Raw genomic sequence first — 16,896 nt, 5'->3', positions numbered from 1 at the left:
TTTTGCATGCAATGTTCACTGTTTATGTGTTGTGTGTAATGTCAGTCTAACTCAGCCAGACCCGAGGGGGGCCGAGAAGAACAATAGTGTATCGCAGCGTCCAGCAGTCAGCGAGAGAGAAAGCCAAGGTACGGTGGGGCGTGCTCGATCGAGATCGCGCGCTCGAGAAGGATCGGAGCTCTCCGTTTATATGCTGCCTTTATGTGTTTCTGTTTTTCCCCTTTTTCTTTATTGTTTTGCATTTTAGCCATTGTTTGTCCAACCTCCTCCGTGTTCAAATCACCTCACCACACACGCAAGGGAGAGAGAGTGCGCAATATGGGTGCCCCGGGTGCTCGCATGCCGTTTCTTCTATGTTACTTGTGTGTATGTATGTGTGTGTAAGTAAATTAGTGCGTAAGTAATGGCCTATTATTGCAGTAAGTATTAATCTTAAATACCCACCACCACATTATACTCCTTAACTATGCAAGGCAGGGCACACAAACACATCCTGGGAACGCCGCAACCCGTTGTTGTGCTCTAACTACATTCATTGTGCATTGTGTCCTGTTGGTGTTCTGGCTCCCACCCCCTTTGGCTATGTATGTCCGGTCGTTTGTGTTGGTGTGCCCCCTGGCCTATCCTGGCTGTCGTGGCGTGTTCATGTCGCTTTGCTGGTTTGCTGCTACCTACATTTATGCTAACGATCGTTTGCAATTTAGCTCTTCTTAACTTTGCCGTTGCGTACTTTTTAATTGTTGATTTATTTTTTTATGTTTCACTCTCTTACAAATACTTTTATAGAATTTGTTGCTCGGTTTGGTCCACTTTTGGGACACTTTTTGTGAGTCGCCTCGCTTAGAGCATCTTGCGTGCTGCCGCTCGAAAAAGGAACGCTTTTTTTTGTTTTTAGCCTTTGGCTCTTTCTGGGCTATGAAGTTCTGCATGGTTTCGAGTGCTTCGTTTTGCTGTGTGCTTAGTGTTAGTGTGCGATCGTTTTAACGCCCAGGCTTTACTTTACGTTTGCTGATCAGTTGCCCTTGTTCCGATCACACAGCCCAGCATACGCGCAGACTTGTCACCACGTGCCCCGCGCGCGCTGTAGTGTCTCGTGGTTTGTGTTTCCCTTGTTTTTTTTTCTTTGGCCTTTCTTCTCTTCTCTTCTACCCTCGTTTGAAACCGTATTCTAGTAACCTGAACTCTGAACTACGCTCTGTGTACTTACTAGATTTGTACTTCTTGGTCTCGGGGCGGCGGCGGCGGTGGCGTTTATTGCTGTTGCCGTCTGCCCGTCTGCGGCCACCTGTATACCGTTCCGGCACACGTTTACTCTTTCTTCTAAATATAGTAATCAACGTTGCATTAAAAGTACTACCTTTTACTACTACGTTCCCTCAACTATACCATACACGAGGGTCCGCGGGAGGAAGCTGCAGCCGAACGCTTGTGTACTAAAATCGCTCTCTTTTCATCTTTCTTCTCCCACCCGCACACACACCCGCCTTCGCGGTGCAGGAGGACCACAGGGCTCACCGACGGCATCCTCGTCCGTGGTGTCACCGTCGTCGTCGTCGTCGCAGCTGATACCGCTCCGTATGCCGCCGCCGACCAGTGGCGGCATCAACGAGCCGCAGGAGTGCCCGTACTGTCGGCGGACGTTCTCCTGCTACTACTCGCTCAAGCGCCACTTCCAGGACAAGCACGAGCAGTCCGACACGCTGTACGTGTGCGAGTTCTGCCACCGGCGGTACCGGACGAAAAACTCGCTGACGACCCACAAGAGTTTGCAGCATCGCGGCTCGAGCGGCATGCTCAAGCGGCTGCTCAAGACGTCCGCCATCAAGACGGTGCTATCCGGCAACGGGAGCACCGTCGGGGGTGGCCTGCACAGCGCTCACCCGCACGCCCATCCGCATCTGTTCGACTTTGCCGCCGAACTGGGGCAACCACCGCCCGGTATCCAGTAAACCCCCCCGGTGATCGTCTGGAGCTGAAACTGCTGCTACTGCAGCTCACGTGATCGGCCGCGCACCAAATAGTACACACAGCAATGCCCGAGAAGGAAGGATACAGACGCGATACCAGTAGTGGCACCAGGAATAGAATCGCGCTTCTCTTGCTCAACATATCGAAAACTGATCGCGATCAGCGGTTTGACTCTTTGTGCAATATCTGCGACCGGTCGGAGAGAGGGTGTCCTGCGAATGGGTTTCACACATATCGACCACCATCCGGGTTCAACATATCGGGTGTTCCGAACCCTCTTTCTTCGTTCTTTCACCTATAACCATATCGTCCGATCTGCACAGGGCAGGGATATTATTAATTTGCCTACTTGTGATATACTGTAGCACACGGCACACGGTGGTGACCCTCTAGAGGTCCCCCGCAGTTATGTATAGACACATTGGTTTACTTCAACGCAATTGGTTTTAGTTCCGTTTAGGTAGTATCATCGCGTGTGCAATAATTTGAAGCCCAAATCGATTTATTTATAGTTTGTTGGCCGCGCGACACGCCGTTCCACACCGGGGTTCCGATGCCGGATTGTGTGTGAACCGTGTCGTGCAACTTCCAGGCCCCCGGGGTTCGTAAGAGTGAATTTATCGTAACGCCGCGCCAAACACGGTAGTATAGGGAGGGAGGATGGTAGGTGGCCGACGACCAGTCGCTTTAAGTTAAACGTTTTGCCAGCGCGTCAGCTCTGCTGGTATACATATTTATTCGAACGTAACACACATATCAGTGGACACATTTCATTCATTTTTATACCATCAACAACAACAACAATAACGGAAGCCGGAGGCAACGGAACCGCGACACTCTCTTCCGGGCACACACGTGTGAGTGTGCTGCCGGATCGCCGGGTTCAACCGAACTTACCTGCATTTACGTAGAGTTATAAAAATACGCGGTGCTTCTGAAGCACCACTCTATTCCACAAGGAGAGCGTCTCTGGCCGAGTGCTGCGTGTGTGTACGGGGGGCAGCAGCATCATGGTGTGGCTCCAGACGACTCCAGGAGTCGGCACCGTCCGTCGGCGGAGGGAAGAAGCTGGGCAGAAGTGTGCGCGCGAACGCCGCCCCCCCGTTCGTTGGGGGGAGTCGCGTAAGTTTAAGGAAATCAAGACAAAATGAAAATCTGTGATTTTATAAGAAAATTAAAATTAATAATTTAAATGGTTTATTTTTGCTAACTTCTAACTTTGGAGAATACGAACGGCGGAGCTAGGGTCACGACGGTGCTTCGCCCTTCGAGTCTGGTGTCCTCCTTCGATGTGCGGAAGGAAGCGTGTGAACTATATAGCGAAGACAAACGCCACGGCTATACAATAAACAAGAAGGTACACACTTTTTCAAAAGAACTGACTAGAGCACTTGTACGGCGGGAGCGACTCCAAAAAGCGCGTCCTTTACTATCCTCTTCGGACCTAAAAAGCAGTCACCTTCCAAGCAAAAAATCTAACGCACACAAACGCCAGAAGGAAAGATTGAAACACTCAGCACCACACGGCGCACACCAGGGTAATGTAGGTTTTTGTTTTCCACGGAACCAGACATACTTTCGACTGAAAGATATACTTATTTACACATCTCGCTCTCCTATCTGCAAAACTATTAGCAAAAGATTTAGGACAAAGCAGTGCGACGAGCGGCCAAAAGGTGTAGTAAAAGCCAATAGAATCCCGGATTCGGAACGAAAGCATATCCTTGGATACACAAATTGGACTCAAATGTGCGCAACCTTTTTTCTGCCACTGTTGCACGGCCCAAAGCGGAAGGGTGCAGTATGGTTTTGACCTCTTCAACCTCGTGTGTGCCATAGTTTTTCGCGTTGATCTTACCCGCGCATGTTCCCGAACGAGAAACGGAACGGAAGATCTAATATTCACTTAACGCACTCTTAACTCTACGGTGAGAGGTAGTTTCTGAACGATCAAACAAAGTTGAACGGAACTCCGGCCGAGGGTGGGCGACAGGAACACGGAGTAGTAAAGGGGCTGGTGGAGGTGCAACGTGTGTCCTCCGTACTCACACATTACATTGCCGGAACGGCGGGAGTGTTTGCCCGATTTAAATGATGGCATATTAAATGTTTCAAAGTGAAATATAGTAAAAACAAAACAACTGAAATAGTGTGACAAACTAGATTAATGAATATGTTGTACATAATTATTAGGTTAAGAGTTTGACTTATCTTGATGCATAAAAAAGGGAGAAAAACTCCACGAGTAGCGAGGAGGAAGAAAAATGAGTGAAAATGAAAATGCTCCCCCTCAAAAAAAAAAAAAATAACGGCGGAGAGAAAATGGTGTAATACGGCGGGCGAAGCAAGGGGTGTATTTAAACGAATGTGTATGAATCAATATATCCAGTATACAAAGGCCGTGTGTCGTCAGAATATTGCGATCGAAAGTGAATGGTCTACAAGATCTGTTACATTTAGCCGTAATTGCCAAATTTTTTAATACTGTCTTTGGAAACAAAAAAACACATATCTAAACAAAAGAAGGACGTCGGCTCGGATGGAAGCTCACTCACACAACCTGACGGAGCGGGACGGACCGATTTGATCCATTATTGATTCGATTCGATTAAACGGGGTACGATTAGTGGCGCGCGCAGTATTAAGAGACTTGCAAGTGTTTTGATAACTCTAAATGTACGAATAACTATCCAAGATAACTTATAGGCACCGGCTAGATGAGTCCTGACAAACTTGTAAAATGTTCGAATTTATGAAAAACAAACACAAAACAAACGAAATTAAGTAAATGACTATTGAAGTTGAGACCTACACACAACTAGCCAATCGAGAAGGGGAGGATGTAATAATACCTAGCGAAGAAAGGGAAAGTCTATAGGGTGGAATTCTTTAAAGAAAAACAATAAATCCACAAAATGTAATATTTACACCGAGTGCGCTCTGACGAACTGGATGAACACGAACAGGCATTTCTTGTGACTGTTGTAGTACCACAAAGGCCACATTTAGTAGTGAAGAGCAAACGAAAAACGAACGCAACCAACAAACCTCTAACGAATTACACTTCACGCACACGCCCGTGTTTGTTAGTTTCTAACTTGACCAAACCGGGAAAAAACATTGTCCGGGATTTAGTCCTAAGTTCATCTGGGCCCCCCCACACACAATTAGCTTAGTTAGCAGCAGAGCAGAGGGACTGTCGGGGCCGCAACTCGTTCAGTGTATCATATCCAAACAGCGCATATCCAGGCTCCAGGTTCGTTTCGGATTATTTATGTCTAAAACCGTTGTTCCTTAAACAAGAAAACAAAACACGTTCTTCAGCAATAATGACACGACTGTGAAAAGTATATGCTGTGGGCTGATTAAGTGAATAAGTTTACGCGCGCTGTGTGCAGCAATGAAGCTCACCACATCCCGACTGCTTCCGGCCGGCCGGGATCGCACGATGGTACCCGAATTCCAGCTTGAAGGAATGCGATACGGCGGCAACATTTACATTCCGATCTGTGAGAGCAAGGATGTACAGTGAACGGAAAATTCAATGTGTGTATATCACGTCCTTCATTTTTGTTGTGCAATGAATGGGTTTCTTCCAGCAATAATGAGCAAAGCGCTGGCGAGGCGCGCGCACACTCAGCGCAATAAGTGTGGCCTCCTATGTCTTAGGAACCTTGTTCTTTTACTTGTACAGTGCCTGTCTGTATGTTTCCACATTCTGGGGACGGGCACTCTTTCTAGTCAGCTTAGCCCCGCCACGCTGTTGTTGAGTTAGACGATCACACTGACAAATCATCCGCCAAACGGCAGGCGATCAGAGAATTGACCACAGCGAGGACACAGGAAGCGTGCAGAGGAAACACTTTCTTTCTAAAAACTAATTTTATTCGACGACCTATCGGGCATTTAGCTAGTGGTAGACAAGAAATTTCGCGTCATCGAAGTCTGAAGCACACACACATCACACCTCACCTTTGACTTGAATCATTTTCTTCAGGGATTATTGTAAGAGTAATTTGATATTGGAATCAAGTATACGCCTACCGAAAACCAATTGTGATACGATAGCAGATTCACATATGGGTTTTTGTGTAGACAACACACCACAGGGCGCGATGCAGAGAGATACGAAACGATACAGCCGGGCTCTCTGATACCGACACACGTGGCAAATGTCGGAGCAATGCATTTTTTTAAAGAAATAGATAATCAAAAACTCTACGATTCACAGCTAGTAGCATGGTGGGTCCCCTTTTAACGGAACTTTTCGTGCAGAGAATTCTAACGTGCCAACAACAGCCACCACTAGAGAATCGAACACCGGACATGCGTGACAGCGATCGCAAAATGAGTTTGTTTTAACTTACTACACGCTACCACCGCTACAACTGGGACAATTCTTTTAAACAGCAAACAACCGTTTCAAGTCCGTTTAAAGCCAACACGTCAGTTCAAATGCAACCAAGCTGCCTTTTAACAAAGTACAACAAAAACCAGTAAATGAATAACGAGTGCGCTACTCGAAACATGCCAAACCTATCGGGACGACGGGTGGTTGCCCAGGTGTGGAAGTGCAATCTGTATAATTTGCGCCACATTCATGAACTGAACGGCTGCACGAACTCTCTCTCTCTCTCTCTTCCGCTGAATGTAAAACTTTTTCCTTCACATATAGAGAGCAACACACTGGAGGTGTCAGAGGCAGGCAGCATCAAGCAGAACTGTGACTAAGGGACGAGAGGGGCATTTCGTCGAGCGCATGAATTTAAAGCAACAAAACAAAGACATGCTCATCAAAATCACAAAAATGCAACATGGAACAAAGTAATACACAATTATGTCTTAATGAAAAATTCAAACGATATACCTCAGGTAAAGCACAACAAAGCTCACAGGTGGAAGCGAGTGAAGCAGAAAACATACAAATTGAACGATTTTTCTTGAGATTAATAGAAGGTGCCGGTGCGAGAGGCAGCAAACTAGTTTTAAATGATGGTGACGAGCGGGTGGTGATGATGGAAGCATAATTTAATTCAATATTATCCATTATAGTAAGAGATTGTTCGAAAAACTATTAAACAAAACTGTGTCGTCTATTTTACAAAAGTCAAATCAGAGAAAAACACAATCGATGAGAAATATTACAACTGCAATAGAATAAATAAAACCAGTCAATATTTATGGTAAAAGTACGATAATGCGGCTGGAGCCGAAAATTGTAGCTAAGGAATTCAAATGCAATCATAAACCAAAAATACAATGGTGTGGTGTACTGCACACACATAAAATACAACATTGGCCGACGAACAAGAGTTCTGCACACCAACGCGCCACGCGCTGGGAGTGGTTTTCGATCGCCAAAAAGCTCGGGTTCTGGTTCAGAAAAGCAATTACCTTTGGGAAGAATCATGCACCACGGACGCGGAATATCCTGCGGATAGTGGAGATGATCTTGGCGTTGGAGCAGCACACCCTTACATTTAGGATACTTGTTAGCTAGGGATCAGTGACGAATGGTGGACGACCCGTGCAAAAGTTCTACACAAGGGAAACAATGTGAAAGCAAACGTAATACGACACAGCAAATGGTTCACTCACAGCAGAGCATCTTCACGCGATGATGATGTTCGACAACTTGTTTCAAAGCGACTTTACGTGGCTAGTTCATCTTTTACGTGTTGTTGCAAAAGCAGAAGAAAACCCAAAAACAGGGGCGCAACCTCTAGCACAGCCAGAAATTGTGTTTCCTTTCCATTTGTTCTACCATCCGTATGTGTATTGGCGATATAAATTTAGCATAAGTTCATTGTGTCGCGCATGAATCAGCACGCAAAGAAATGGGCCACAAGTGCAGAAGGCAATAGAAGAGAAAGGAAGTAGCACTTCGGTGAGATTATGTATGATCCGATGCGTCAGTTACATATTAAACAAATTGTGCAATGTGCAAGCGGACAGAAGTCAACTGAGTGAACCAACCAAGGGAAGAGAGGGGTTTGTTCTTGGGACGCAGAATGCGCCCTAGGGAGGAACTTCAAACAGTCGGTTGCAGTTAAAGGTAAAAATGAATTTGAGTCAAAGACATCTTTTGTTGTCCTTTGCTTCTGTATTGATATTCATACATTTTCATGATACCTATAATAAACTCAAGTAAGGAAATGTATACTTTCTATTCTCGTTTGTGTGATTTATTTATTCCTTCTTCCGAACCGCACTGTCCGGCCCACGGGAAACTTTTGTATGCAGAAATTCCGTATGTATGCTTTGCAAAGCAGTTTCGTTCCTTCAGAAACAGGAACATAGGGAAGAGTTGAATCCACGTTGATTGAGATGCGTTCGAGATGATTGAGACAACACGTTTTGAATAGTGTGGACTTTGCGTGCAAACTTTTATGTTTCAAAATATTCAAAACCATCATTGCACGCAACAAAATTGATCAACTGTGGCACAGCCTTACTGTCTAAACAAGCAGCACAATTGCATACCGATCAGGAGTCTAAAATAAATGGCATATTGTGTAAATACAATACGCGATACACTATTGTTGCAAAAAGTTGAAGATACTTTTTGTAAGCATGCAGATTGGGATAGATTTTAACCTGATCGTCGTAACTGATTTCTGCAATCAAATCCTGTCTAATGTCTTAGATACGTTTGGAGTATTGAACACGGGGAACAAAACCTGCACACAGTGCTGAGCGAAATTGATGCAACGCATTTGACAGTTTGCTCGTTGCGCATACGCCAGTGTGGTTGAAATAAAGAGCGAGGAAAATAATCGATCGGAAGGGTGCGCGTGAAGGATTTGTTTACGGTTGTTTGGTGCTTTTTCGCTCCGTGTCCGCTCTGTCCGCTGGCCACGGGCCGCCCAAGGTTCTGTGACGTACGATGCGTTCCTGGATGAGCCGATGGCTATCGCGGGCGCTGCACCAGAGCTTCCAAAATGCGGGCACGATCGCGGAGAGCAGGCCCCGTACCTATTCGCGGTTCATCTCGGTCGTCAGTGGGTTCCCGAAGAACCTGGCCCAATCGAAATACAAACCGGGCAAAATGGGAGACGACGCGTGGTTCATTGCTAACACCAAATCGGCGGACGTTCTAGGTAGGTTCTGCCACACATCGGGCACGGGTTGAGTGGTGGAATAATAATCTTTTCTTTCCAACCTCGCCGTCGTCGCGTGACACAATGGGGCCCGTCTGACAGGTGTCGCTGATGGGGTCGGCGGATGGCGCAGTTACGGAATTGATCCGGGCGAGTTTGCCGAGGTGCTTATGAAGAACTGCGAACGGCTGGTGAATTTTGCCCGATTCGATCCGGTGAAACCGGTGAACCTGATCGCATCCGGATATCGGGAACTGCGCGCCCACAGAGAAAGCATACTGGGTAAGTCGTCGTCACGAGGGGTCGATCCGTCTCGTTCTTTCGCGCGTGTCGCGCGACCCCTTTGGCTCATGCGATCCCTGTCGCTCACGCCGAACTCCGCGTGACCATGACGAATTGCGAAGAAACACCGTAGCAGGCCGTGATTACGCACGCATCTCAAAGGTTACTATTAATACCTCCACTTTGTTTTGCTGTTTCGGTGTTTTGGTGTTTTCTTCTTTTCTGTTGTCAATGGTTGAATCCCCGTCCCGGTGCAGGTAGTAGCACAGCGTGCATAGTTGTGTTTAATCGAGAAGACAGCAGCATTTACACGGCCAACATCGGCGACAGCGGCTTCATCATCGTGCGCAAGGGGGAGATAGTGCATCGCAGCGAGGAGCAACAGCACTACTTCAACACACCGTTTCAGCTTTCGTTACCTCCGGCCGGCCACACCGATGTACTAAGCGATAGTCCGGAGTCTGCCAACACGACCACCTTCCCGGTGTGCAACGGAGACGTAATTCTGGTGGCCACGGACGGTGTGTTCGACAATGTACCGATCAAGCTACTAGTCGAGACTCTGCATGGGGTAAGTGACCGTGGCCTACTGTTTTAACCACTTTGCTTACCGAACACATTCGTGTTGAATGATGTTCGAATTCTTAATTTGATTCCTGAATCAAATTTTTTTAATAGCAATCTTCGGAAGTCAAACCGATGAACAAAGTAATTTTGCATTATATAATCAGATCATAACTTTGATGGAAACGAAAATTTAATAATGTCAGATAAAAGCCCTGATTTAAGTGAACTAAACTGCGCAATAAAAGTTCGCCCATTGACTATCACCATTATCTTGTAACTCTCTCGTCCCAGATGGAAGGAGTGTACGACCAAGTGAAGCTGCAGATGTGTGCAAATTCGATCGCCCTGATGGCGAGATCTTTGTCTTTCGACAGCAAATTTCTTTCACCATTTTCTCTCAACGCTAGACGAAATAATATCAGTGCAATGGGTATGTATCGTTGTATTCAGCTTGGCTTCGTGACCAAAGGATGACTGACTTTTTTACAACCTTTCTTCGAATATGTGTCATTCACAGGTGGGAAACCAGACGATATAACTGTAGTGTTAGCGACAGTGGCCCTGTAACAATGTTGTAGCTATCGGTTGCTTTCTTGTGCATACTGGCAACCGCAGGATATTGGCCGGTTGTAGCAAAACGGTACACTTACAGATGCATTAGAAACGCGAGGCACATTAACCACACTCACCCGTTACTGGAAGCCACCGAGTGAACGAAGCGCCTTCCTTGCTGTAACGGAAATGGCTGTTTGGAGAGAGAATGATTTTTGTTTGTTTTAGATTTAAATTTTAGTTTTATTATTTTTCATCTCAAATAGACTGGGATTGCTACATGATCAAATAAATTGAATACGAACCTTTAAGTAAGTTTAATTTTGCCTCCTGTTACAATTTTGACCACCGACCGAAAAGATAGGCAATGTTTTGTTGATGTTGTAAATTGTTTTATTGATTTTGAAACATGATTAACGTCACATTTAAGATAAACGACACACGCCGATTTTCTGCCAAGCGGTTACATAAGCAGAGTAACAACTACTCTCGTAATTCTTATTTCGTCAAAAACTCCATGATGTCCTCTTTCGAAAGCATCGGGCTTGTGACGCTGGACTTGGACGAACTCTGACTCGACTTAGTAGGCAGGGGAATTAGGGGTTGCAACTGGCCGTAAGGTGAGGTTGCCTCCGGTGACTTCATACCCGTCGGCTTAACCGAGAGTGGCGCACTGTTGGTCATCCAGCTGTGCGGAACCATCGCCGACGCACTTCCGGTCGCGGCTGGAAGCATTGGCTGCTGACCGAATGGTATTGCCGTTTCCGGTTTTCTAGGGTTTTGCATCGTAGTATTTTGCTGTTGCATGCTGTTATACTTGTTGCTGTTTTCCTTTGCCGTCGTCGCCACCGGAGGTACGTTCCAGTTAAGAGTACTGCAAATTGTTTAATGAATTTTAAGTAGAAAATATCCTGCTGCGTAGAAGAACAGACAGTGCTGGCTGATACTAACCCCGTAAGTTGAGGCGATTGCACTGGCGGGAATTGTGGTTGAAACGGAGAGGAAAGCGTTCGCTGTTCCGTGCCAGATTTTGGCTGAGCCGTCACCGAGGACGATTGCATGAAATCTCCATAAGGATCGGAGCCACCGTCTAGCTGCAACCCGGCAAAAGAACTTCGCACGTCGGATGTGGGCAGCTTTTCTGACAAACTATTCCCACTGCCAGACGGGACCACCTTACTGCCCAGCTTTTCACCTTGCTCTTCTTCAATTTTGCGTGTAAACTCTTTTATCAGCGAAATAATGGCTTGAAACTGTTGCACCGTAAGCCCGTTTACGATTGTCATGGGGAACAGATGTGGCAACACTTTGCACGCCAGTACATCTTTCGGAATGCCGAGCCCCTCGGTGACGAACGATATTTTATAAACACCTGTAAATAGTTTCGTTTGGCATTACTGCATAGCGTTTGTCAGAGCATGTAAAAGACGAAGGAAACCTACCAACAATGGCCATAATTACAGCCGGTTCACGGCAGTTAACGGACGGAAGGTAGGCAACGATGTCGTCTATCATCACCCACTTGTCGATTTTCGTTGCAAATTGCCCGAGACACAGTAAACACTTCACCCTCACCGACACAAGGTTCGTTCCGGAGCAGAGCGCTTTGACGCGCGGCACCAGCCCACCTTTGATCGTGGCCTTATCTAGATGAACCACGATCGATGGAATGATCGAGAGGCACAGCTCTTGGATTTGTTGTGACTTGGCTTCGAGTGCCTTATATACGAGCGGCAGTATACTCGCGCGAACCTCTTCCGTTGGACATACTTTCAGTAAAACGTCCAGATTTTGGAAAAAGATCAGCATAATTTGTACCGGTTCTTCTAGCAGCATGACTGGCCGCAGATGAGCGCTGATGTGTTGCATATACTCGCTTCGCGTACAACTTCCGGTGATTGTGAGAATGTTCGTCAGAACGAACGGAATCATCGAGCAGTTGACAAACTCTTTCACCAACGACGGCAGGACACGGTGCAACCGCACCCGATGTGGGAATTCACCGATGATCTGCGAGAGTCGTTTGTAGAATTCCGACTTTTCTAGATTATCCTTCGGAAAGAGCGTTTCCAGGCTGTCGAGACACTGCACGTACGTGTCGCAGAAGTATGAAATCTGACGGGTGCGCGAAAAAGGTAAAATAAAATATTATCGCTCGCACTTGTGGTTCACTCCGGTACACACCTGAAGTAGTGACTGAATAGTGGGACGTGCTTGTGGGTTTACGCTGAGCATCTTCTTTAGATCGGCCCGCAGTGCTTCCGGTACCGCACCGATCCGGGCAGGGCCTTGGTTGCTCAGCTTCGTGACGGACTGCTTATAACCGTAGAGGTCGGTTGCCGCGTCCGGAGTGGGAATGTTCTCACGACTGTGAATCGTGTAGATAAGTACTCCTAGGGTTGCGTGGAAAATAGTGTGTCAAAAAGCAGCAGACTCGAGGACCGAGCTTTCGTTTCACCGTGAATACCTAGTGAATAAATATCTGTCGCTTCGTTGCAACTGTTCTCCAACACTAGCTCCGGGGCCGTCCAGCGAGAGGCCGGGTTGCCCAGCAGGCGTGTTTTGAAGTGATGGTTGGCCACGGGTACTGCCGGTGGTCGCTTATTCCAGCAGTACCCAAAACCGAATAGCTTCCAAACGCCCTGCCTGTTGACGATGATGTTTTCCGTGCAGAGGTTCCGATGTAACAGCTGCGCCTCGTCGTGCAGAAATCGTACCCCCTTCAGCAGCTCGTACACACCGAACCGCGTCTCGAACTCGGATAGCTTGTACTCCGCCAGCAAACCGGTGTTGGCCACATTCGTTGTGTTGCCCAGCAGATTGGCCAAGCTGGCGACGACCGGTTCCGTGGCGAACGCGATCGTATCGCGACTTTCTTCCATTGCGTGCTGGACGGTCAACACCTGCGGGTGACGAATCTTTGTCAACTGCACCACACCACGGCGCACGTTTTCGCAAATCTCTTCACGCTCATCTTTGGTGAACAGTTCCAGTTGCTTCTTGTCGAACACGAAGATAGCGGCCGGTTCCTTGGTCGACCGTTTGCAGCCAGTGTAAATTTTCCAGACAAATTCTAAAAACAAACCGAAAAATCGTTACGAGTGGACGAGCAATGAGCAATCGTAGCCGTTGCGTGAGCGCTGAGTCATGCGTAAATTTGTTTCCGAACAATCTTCCCGCTACCGTGGGTCATGGAACGTACCTGTCCCCGCAGAACCAATATGCTCGGCGATATCATACTCTTTCGTTAGTGGGTTGCCCAGGAACACCGACGATAGGGTGGACACCGTTTGTGATACGGATGAATAGAACTTATTGATTGCGTCCATGGGACCCCCAGCAGGCTGCGCATACGCGGCAGCACTAAATATTCTGAAAGGTGCGAGTCTTTGGTGTTTTTCGTCCTCTTGATTGTCCCAAGCAGCTGTTGTTTGGTCGCAGGTTTAACGCAACGTTGCTACAGAAGAACAATAGCTACGCTTTTCCATGGATTCCGTTTTGCACAACCTGATAAAACGTCAGCAACAACTTACGCTGGCGCTCTGCAATAAGTTAAATTATCTATGCCTTTGCCCGGGCGTAAACAAGCGATTTTGAGAAGAAAACAACATTGAATCCGCTCTTGACGTTTGCGCTGTCACACGCTATCGTCCGCTGGAATTCGTTCATTAAAATAACGGAACCTTACTCAATTTCAACCACAAACCACACTAAAATTTATTTGAAACTCACACGATTTCACACAAAATCTTCTACGGCCACAAACACACTGGAACATCACGTGACGAACAATGTCCCACACGTGGAACCTTCGCAGTTTAAAATTCGTCACCTAGCGGTTTGATCAGCATTTTTTGCATTATGTGCTGCAGTTCCTGGTTTTGTTTGCGCAAGAAAGTGCACTCCTCATCCAGAGCTTGTCTTTCACGCAGGACCTAAAACAAGACGCAATCTTTAAACTGTTCTTTTTGCTCGAGCTACAGCCATTCGTGCTTACTTGCAGATACTTGCTCAGACTTTCTTCCATCGTGTTCCAGACTTTGATTTGGTTCGGGAGGAAAATGTTTTTGAACGAGTCCCAAAATTTGCGCGTGTCGGTTAGAGTTGGTTTCGCATCCGATTTGGAGTCCCCTGCGGAGTGAATGCTGAATCCGGAAGTGGAAGTTAATAAAGAGTGATAAACGCAGAATGGCGATTACAAAAGTTCTTACGTGTCATCGTCTTCTTGTTGGTACATTTTCAGTGCCAGCAGATCACGGGAAGTCGTCAAGGCTTTATCATCCACCTCAATATCCATCTCAGACGCAGAGGGCTGTAACTTAGTTTTTAAACCCTTTTATCAGTATTGAACTAACTCAAGCAAAAACGAACTCACCCCTGCTGCTGCTGTGTCCGTGGTTACTTCGTCGCAGTTCAGATTTTGAGCAACCCATTGAGTGGACTGCAAACCACGAACGCCATCCATACTGTGGATTCCAAGTGCATTTAGTACGTTGTCCAGACAGATCAACGTTAACCCGCAGCTGTTTAGTTGCTGCCCTTGTAAGGTTGTGTCTAGCTTTTTGTCACTCAAGAATCGGGTCTGTTGAAGTAGAGATTCAAGCATCGGAAAACTGTTCTGTTGTTCATCTTTTGAGCTTGTAAGACTGCGTTTTGCTGGAAGGTAGAAGTTGATTAGTTAAAACCTTTTCGAAGTAGTGGGTAGGAATCCACTTGTAATACTTTTAGCCGTGCCGGCTAGCTTCGGTGTGCACAAAGGATCATACTCTAGCAGCAGTTCCGAAATGACACTCAGATTGTTGATCCACTTTCGGTTCAAATGCTGTTCGACGAGAATTCTATCTATCGACGAAATGTTTTTGATGATTTCGAAACATTCGTCCCGATTCATGTTCCAAATGGAGCGTACCTAGTTACGATAGAAATGACTTCAATAGGCCACCTCACGATCAGACAGATAGAAAGACCCCGAAGCGTACCCTTTTATCGTAAGCCTTCTTGGAGCATTCCAACTTGCTGTGAATGTGTTCGACGCTGTGATGAAGCTTCTCTATCACTTTGGCCATCTTTTCCGTCTCGATGTAGTACCCCGTTTTGGTGTCTTTAAGTTTGTTTCGCAGAGTAAAGATTGTTTCGTGCAGTTTTGCTAACCGGCGCTTCTGGGCGTTTTTCACCATCAGGTTTTCGTCCTCACGTTTCTTCAACACCTGAAAGCTGTAGTCTAGCTTTTCCGAATTCAGCGTTGTGTTCGTTTTGATTTTCTGCAACTCAATGGCCAATGCTTGGGTGTCTTTGTCAAGTTTAATTCTCGTGGCGCGCGTCGTTTCCACATAATCAAGCTCAATTTGTTCGATTTCGGTTAAATTGGCGATAAGCTGACATAGAAAAGACGAAACAGCTCAGGAATTATGTGGCAGAAACCCTCTTTAAATGTGGAATCATCTTACCCGCTCTTTTTTCTGCTTAACTTTTATCCGTTCGTTGGTGGCTCGTTTGGCGTACACATCGTTCCAGTTAAAGTTGGCAGCATTCTGCAGGACAATTCTTTCTTCTTCAACTGTAATCAATGATCGATTAGTATCGCTTCATTGAAGTGACTGTAAACGGTCGGTTATCACCTGTTCCTTGAATAAGATCAAGATTCTCCTTAAGAATGCTTTTCATAGCTTCCACCTCCGTATCGGCTCGATGGACGAGACTCTGGATGTCGACAATTTGTTTGCGTATATCTCTGGCGTAGCGGTCATCAGCAGCAAGAAGCTCTTTGCGGCACTCGGTTATAATGATGTCCTTTTGCTTCAGAAGTTCTTCAACACGACTTTTCTGCAGCTGTAGCTCATCATTCATCATCATTGGATCTTTCAGCTCTTTGATTTCGGTCCACTTTTCATAGGTTGTTTGAAATTTGGTAATAGAGTCAACCGATTCAGAGTGAATTTTACTGAGAAGATCTGGAAATTAGAAGTAAATTGAATGTTCTATTTTACGGTGCATGTGGGTTCATTGGTCTTACTCTCCTTGATATCGGCCTCAGCGACTCGACGTTCAACCTCGTGCCTATCGCTAGCCACGCGAACATCCTCGATAAGTTCCAACCCATCGCGCATAAGTTCCGCAATTCGTTTGTCCGCATTGTTCAAACACGTCCGAATCCTTTCCTTATCCTCTGCGTAGTTCAGTGGGATGCTACAGGAAGAAAACCATTGTTTTAGAGCAATAAAACTCCACACGATGCAGGTGTCCTTACGTCTTTTTACGAAACCGATTATCCCGCACGAAACTTTCGACAATGCTTTGTGAACGGTCTTCCAGCACCGCCGATGCCACTAAGTTCAAAAAATGCGGACCGTTCGCATCTTTTCTTCCTGCTTTAGGTGGCGGTTCCATGGTGCTATTGTCGGCCGGAGCAGATTCCAATTTATTCATT

At 46.4% G+C, this 16,896-nt stretch overlaps 4 protein-coding genes across 4 annotated transcripts; 2 read left to right on the top strand and 2 right to left on the bottom strand.

Annotated features, from left to right (window-relative positions):
• Nucleotides 1–403: 403 nt before the first annotated feature.
• Nucleotides 404–1,949, top strand: LOC128270061 (broad-complex core protein-like). The gene is made up of 2 exons (XM_053007465.1): nucleotides 404–419; nucleotides 1,498–1,949. Exons 1-2 carry the CDS (start codon nucleotides 404–406, stop codon nucleotides 1,947–1,949), a joined length of 468 nt encoding a protein of 155 aa, XP_052863425.1.
• Nucleotides 1,950–8,731: 6,782 nt separating this feature from the next.
• LOC128271616 (protein phosphatase PTC7 homolog) lies at nucleotides 8,732–10,790 on the top strand. Its single transcript, XM_053009209.1, has 5 exons — nucleotides 8,732–9,068; nucleotides 9,171–9,350; nucleotides 9,608–9,921; nucleotides 10,209–10,347; nucleotides 10,435–10,790. The coding sequence occupies exons 1-5, from the start codon at nucleotides 8,855–8,857 to the stop codon at nucleotides 10,482–10,484; spliced, it is 897 nt and encodes a 298-aa protein (XP_052865169.1). The 5' UTR covers nucleotides 8,732–8,854; the 3' UTR covers nucleotides 10,485–10,790.
• Nucleotides 10,791–10,940: 150 nt separating this feature from the next.
• LOC128272836 (SCY1-like protein 2) lies at nucleotides 10,941–13,798 on the bottom strand. The gene is made up of 6 exons (XM_053010719.1): nucleotides 13,672–13,798; nucleotides 12,937–13,542; nucleotides 12,654–12,862; nucleotides 11,912–12,584; nucleotides 11,421–11,841; nucleotides 10,941–11,343 (listed from the first exon to the last, which is right to left on the bottom strand). The coding sequence occupies exons 1-6, from the start codon at nucleotides 13,796–13,798 to the stop codon at nucleotides 10,968–10,970; spliced, it is 2,412 nt and encodes an 803-aa protein (XP_052866679.1). The 3' UTR covers nucleotides 10,941–10,967.
• A 489-nt stretch (nucleotides 13,799–14,287) lies between these two features.
• LOC128270060 (dynein regulatory complex protein 1 homolog) lies at nucleotides 14,288–16,895 on the bottom strand. The gene is made up of 10 exons (XM_053007464.1): nucleotides 16,717–16,895; nucleotides 16,483–16,655; nucleotides 16,088–16,420; nucleotides 15,917–16,026; nucleotides 15,449–15,844; nucleotides 15,192–15,378; nucleotides 14,845–15,125; nucleotides 14,681–14,781; nucleotides 14,467–14,614; nucleotides 14,288–14,404 (listed from the first exon to the last, which is right to left on the bottom strand). The coding sequence occupies exons 1-10, from the start codon at nucleotides 16,893–16,895 to the stop codon at nucleotides 14,288–14,290; spliced, it is 2,025 nt and encodes a 674-aa protein (XP_052863424.1).
• Nucleotide 16,896: the final 1 nt, after the last annotated feature.

Source organism: Anopheles cruzii, chromosome 3 (genome assembly GCF_943734635.1).
Source record: "Anopheles cruzii chromosome 3, idAnoCruzAS_RS32_06, whole genome shotgun sequence".
In the NCBI taxonomy this organism is placed as follows: Eukaryota; Metazoa; Arthropoda; class Insecta; order Diptera; family Culicidae; genus Anopheles; species Anopheles cruzii.
Note: the sequence above shows the minus strand (reverse complement) of the source record. Positions and strands in the feature narration are given on the sequence as shown.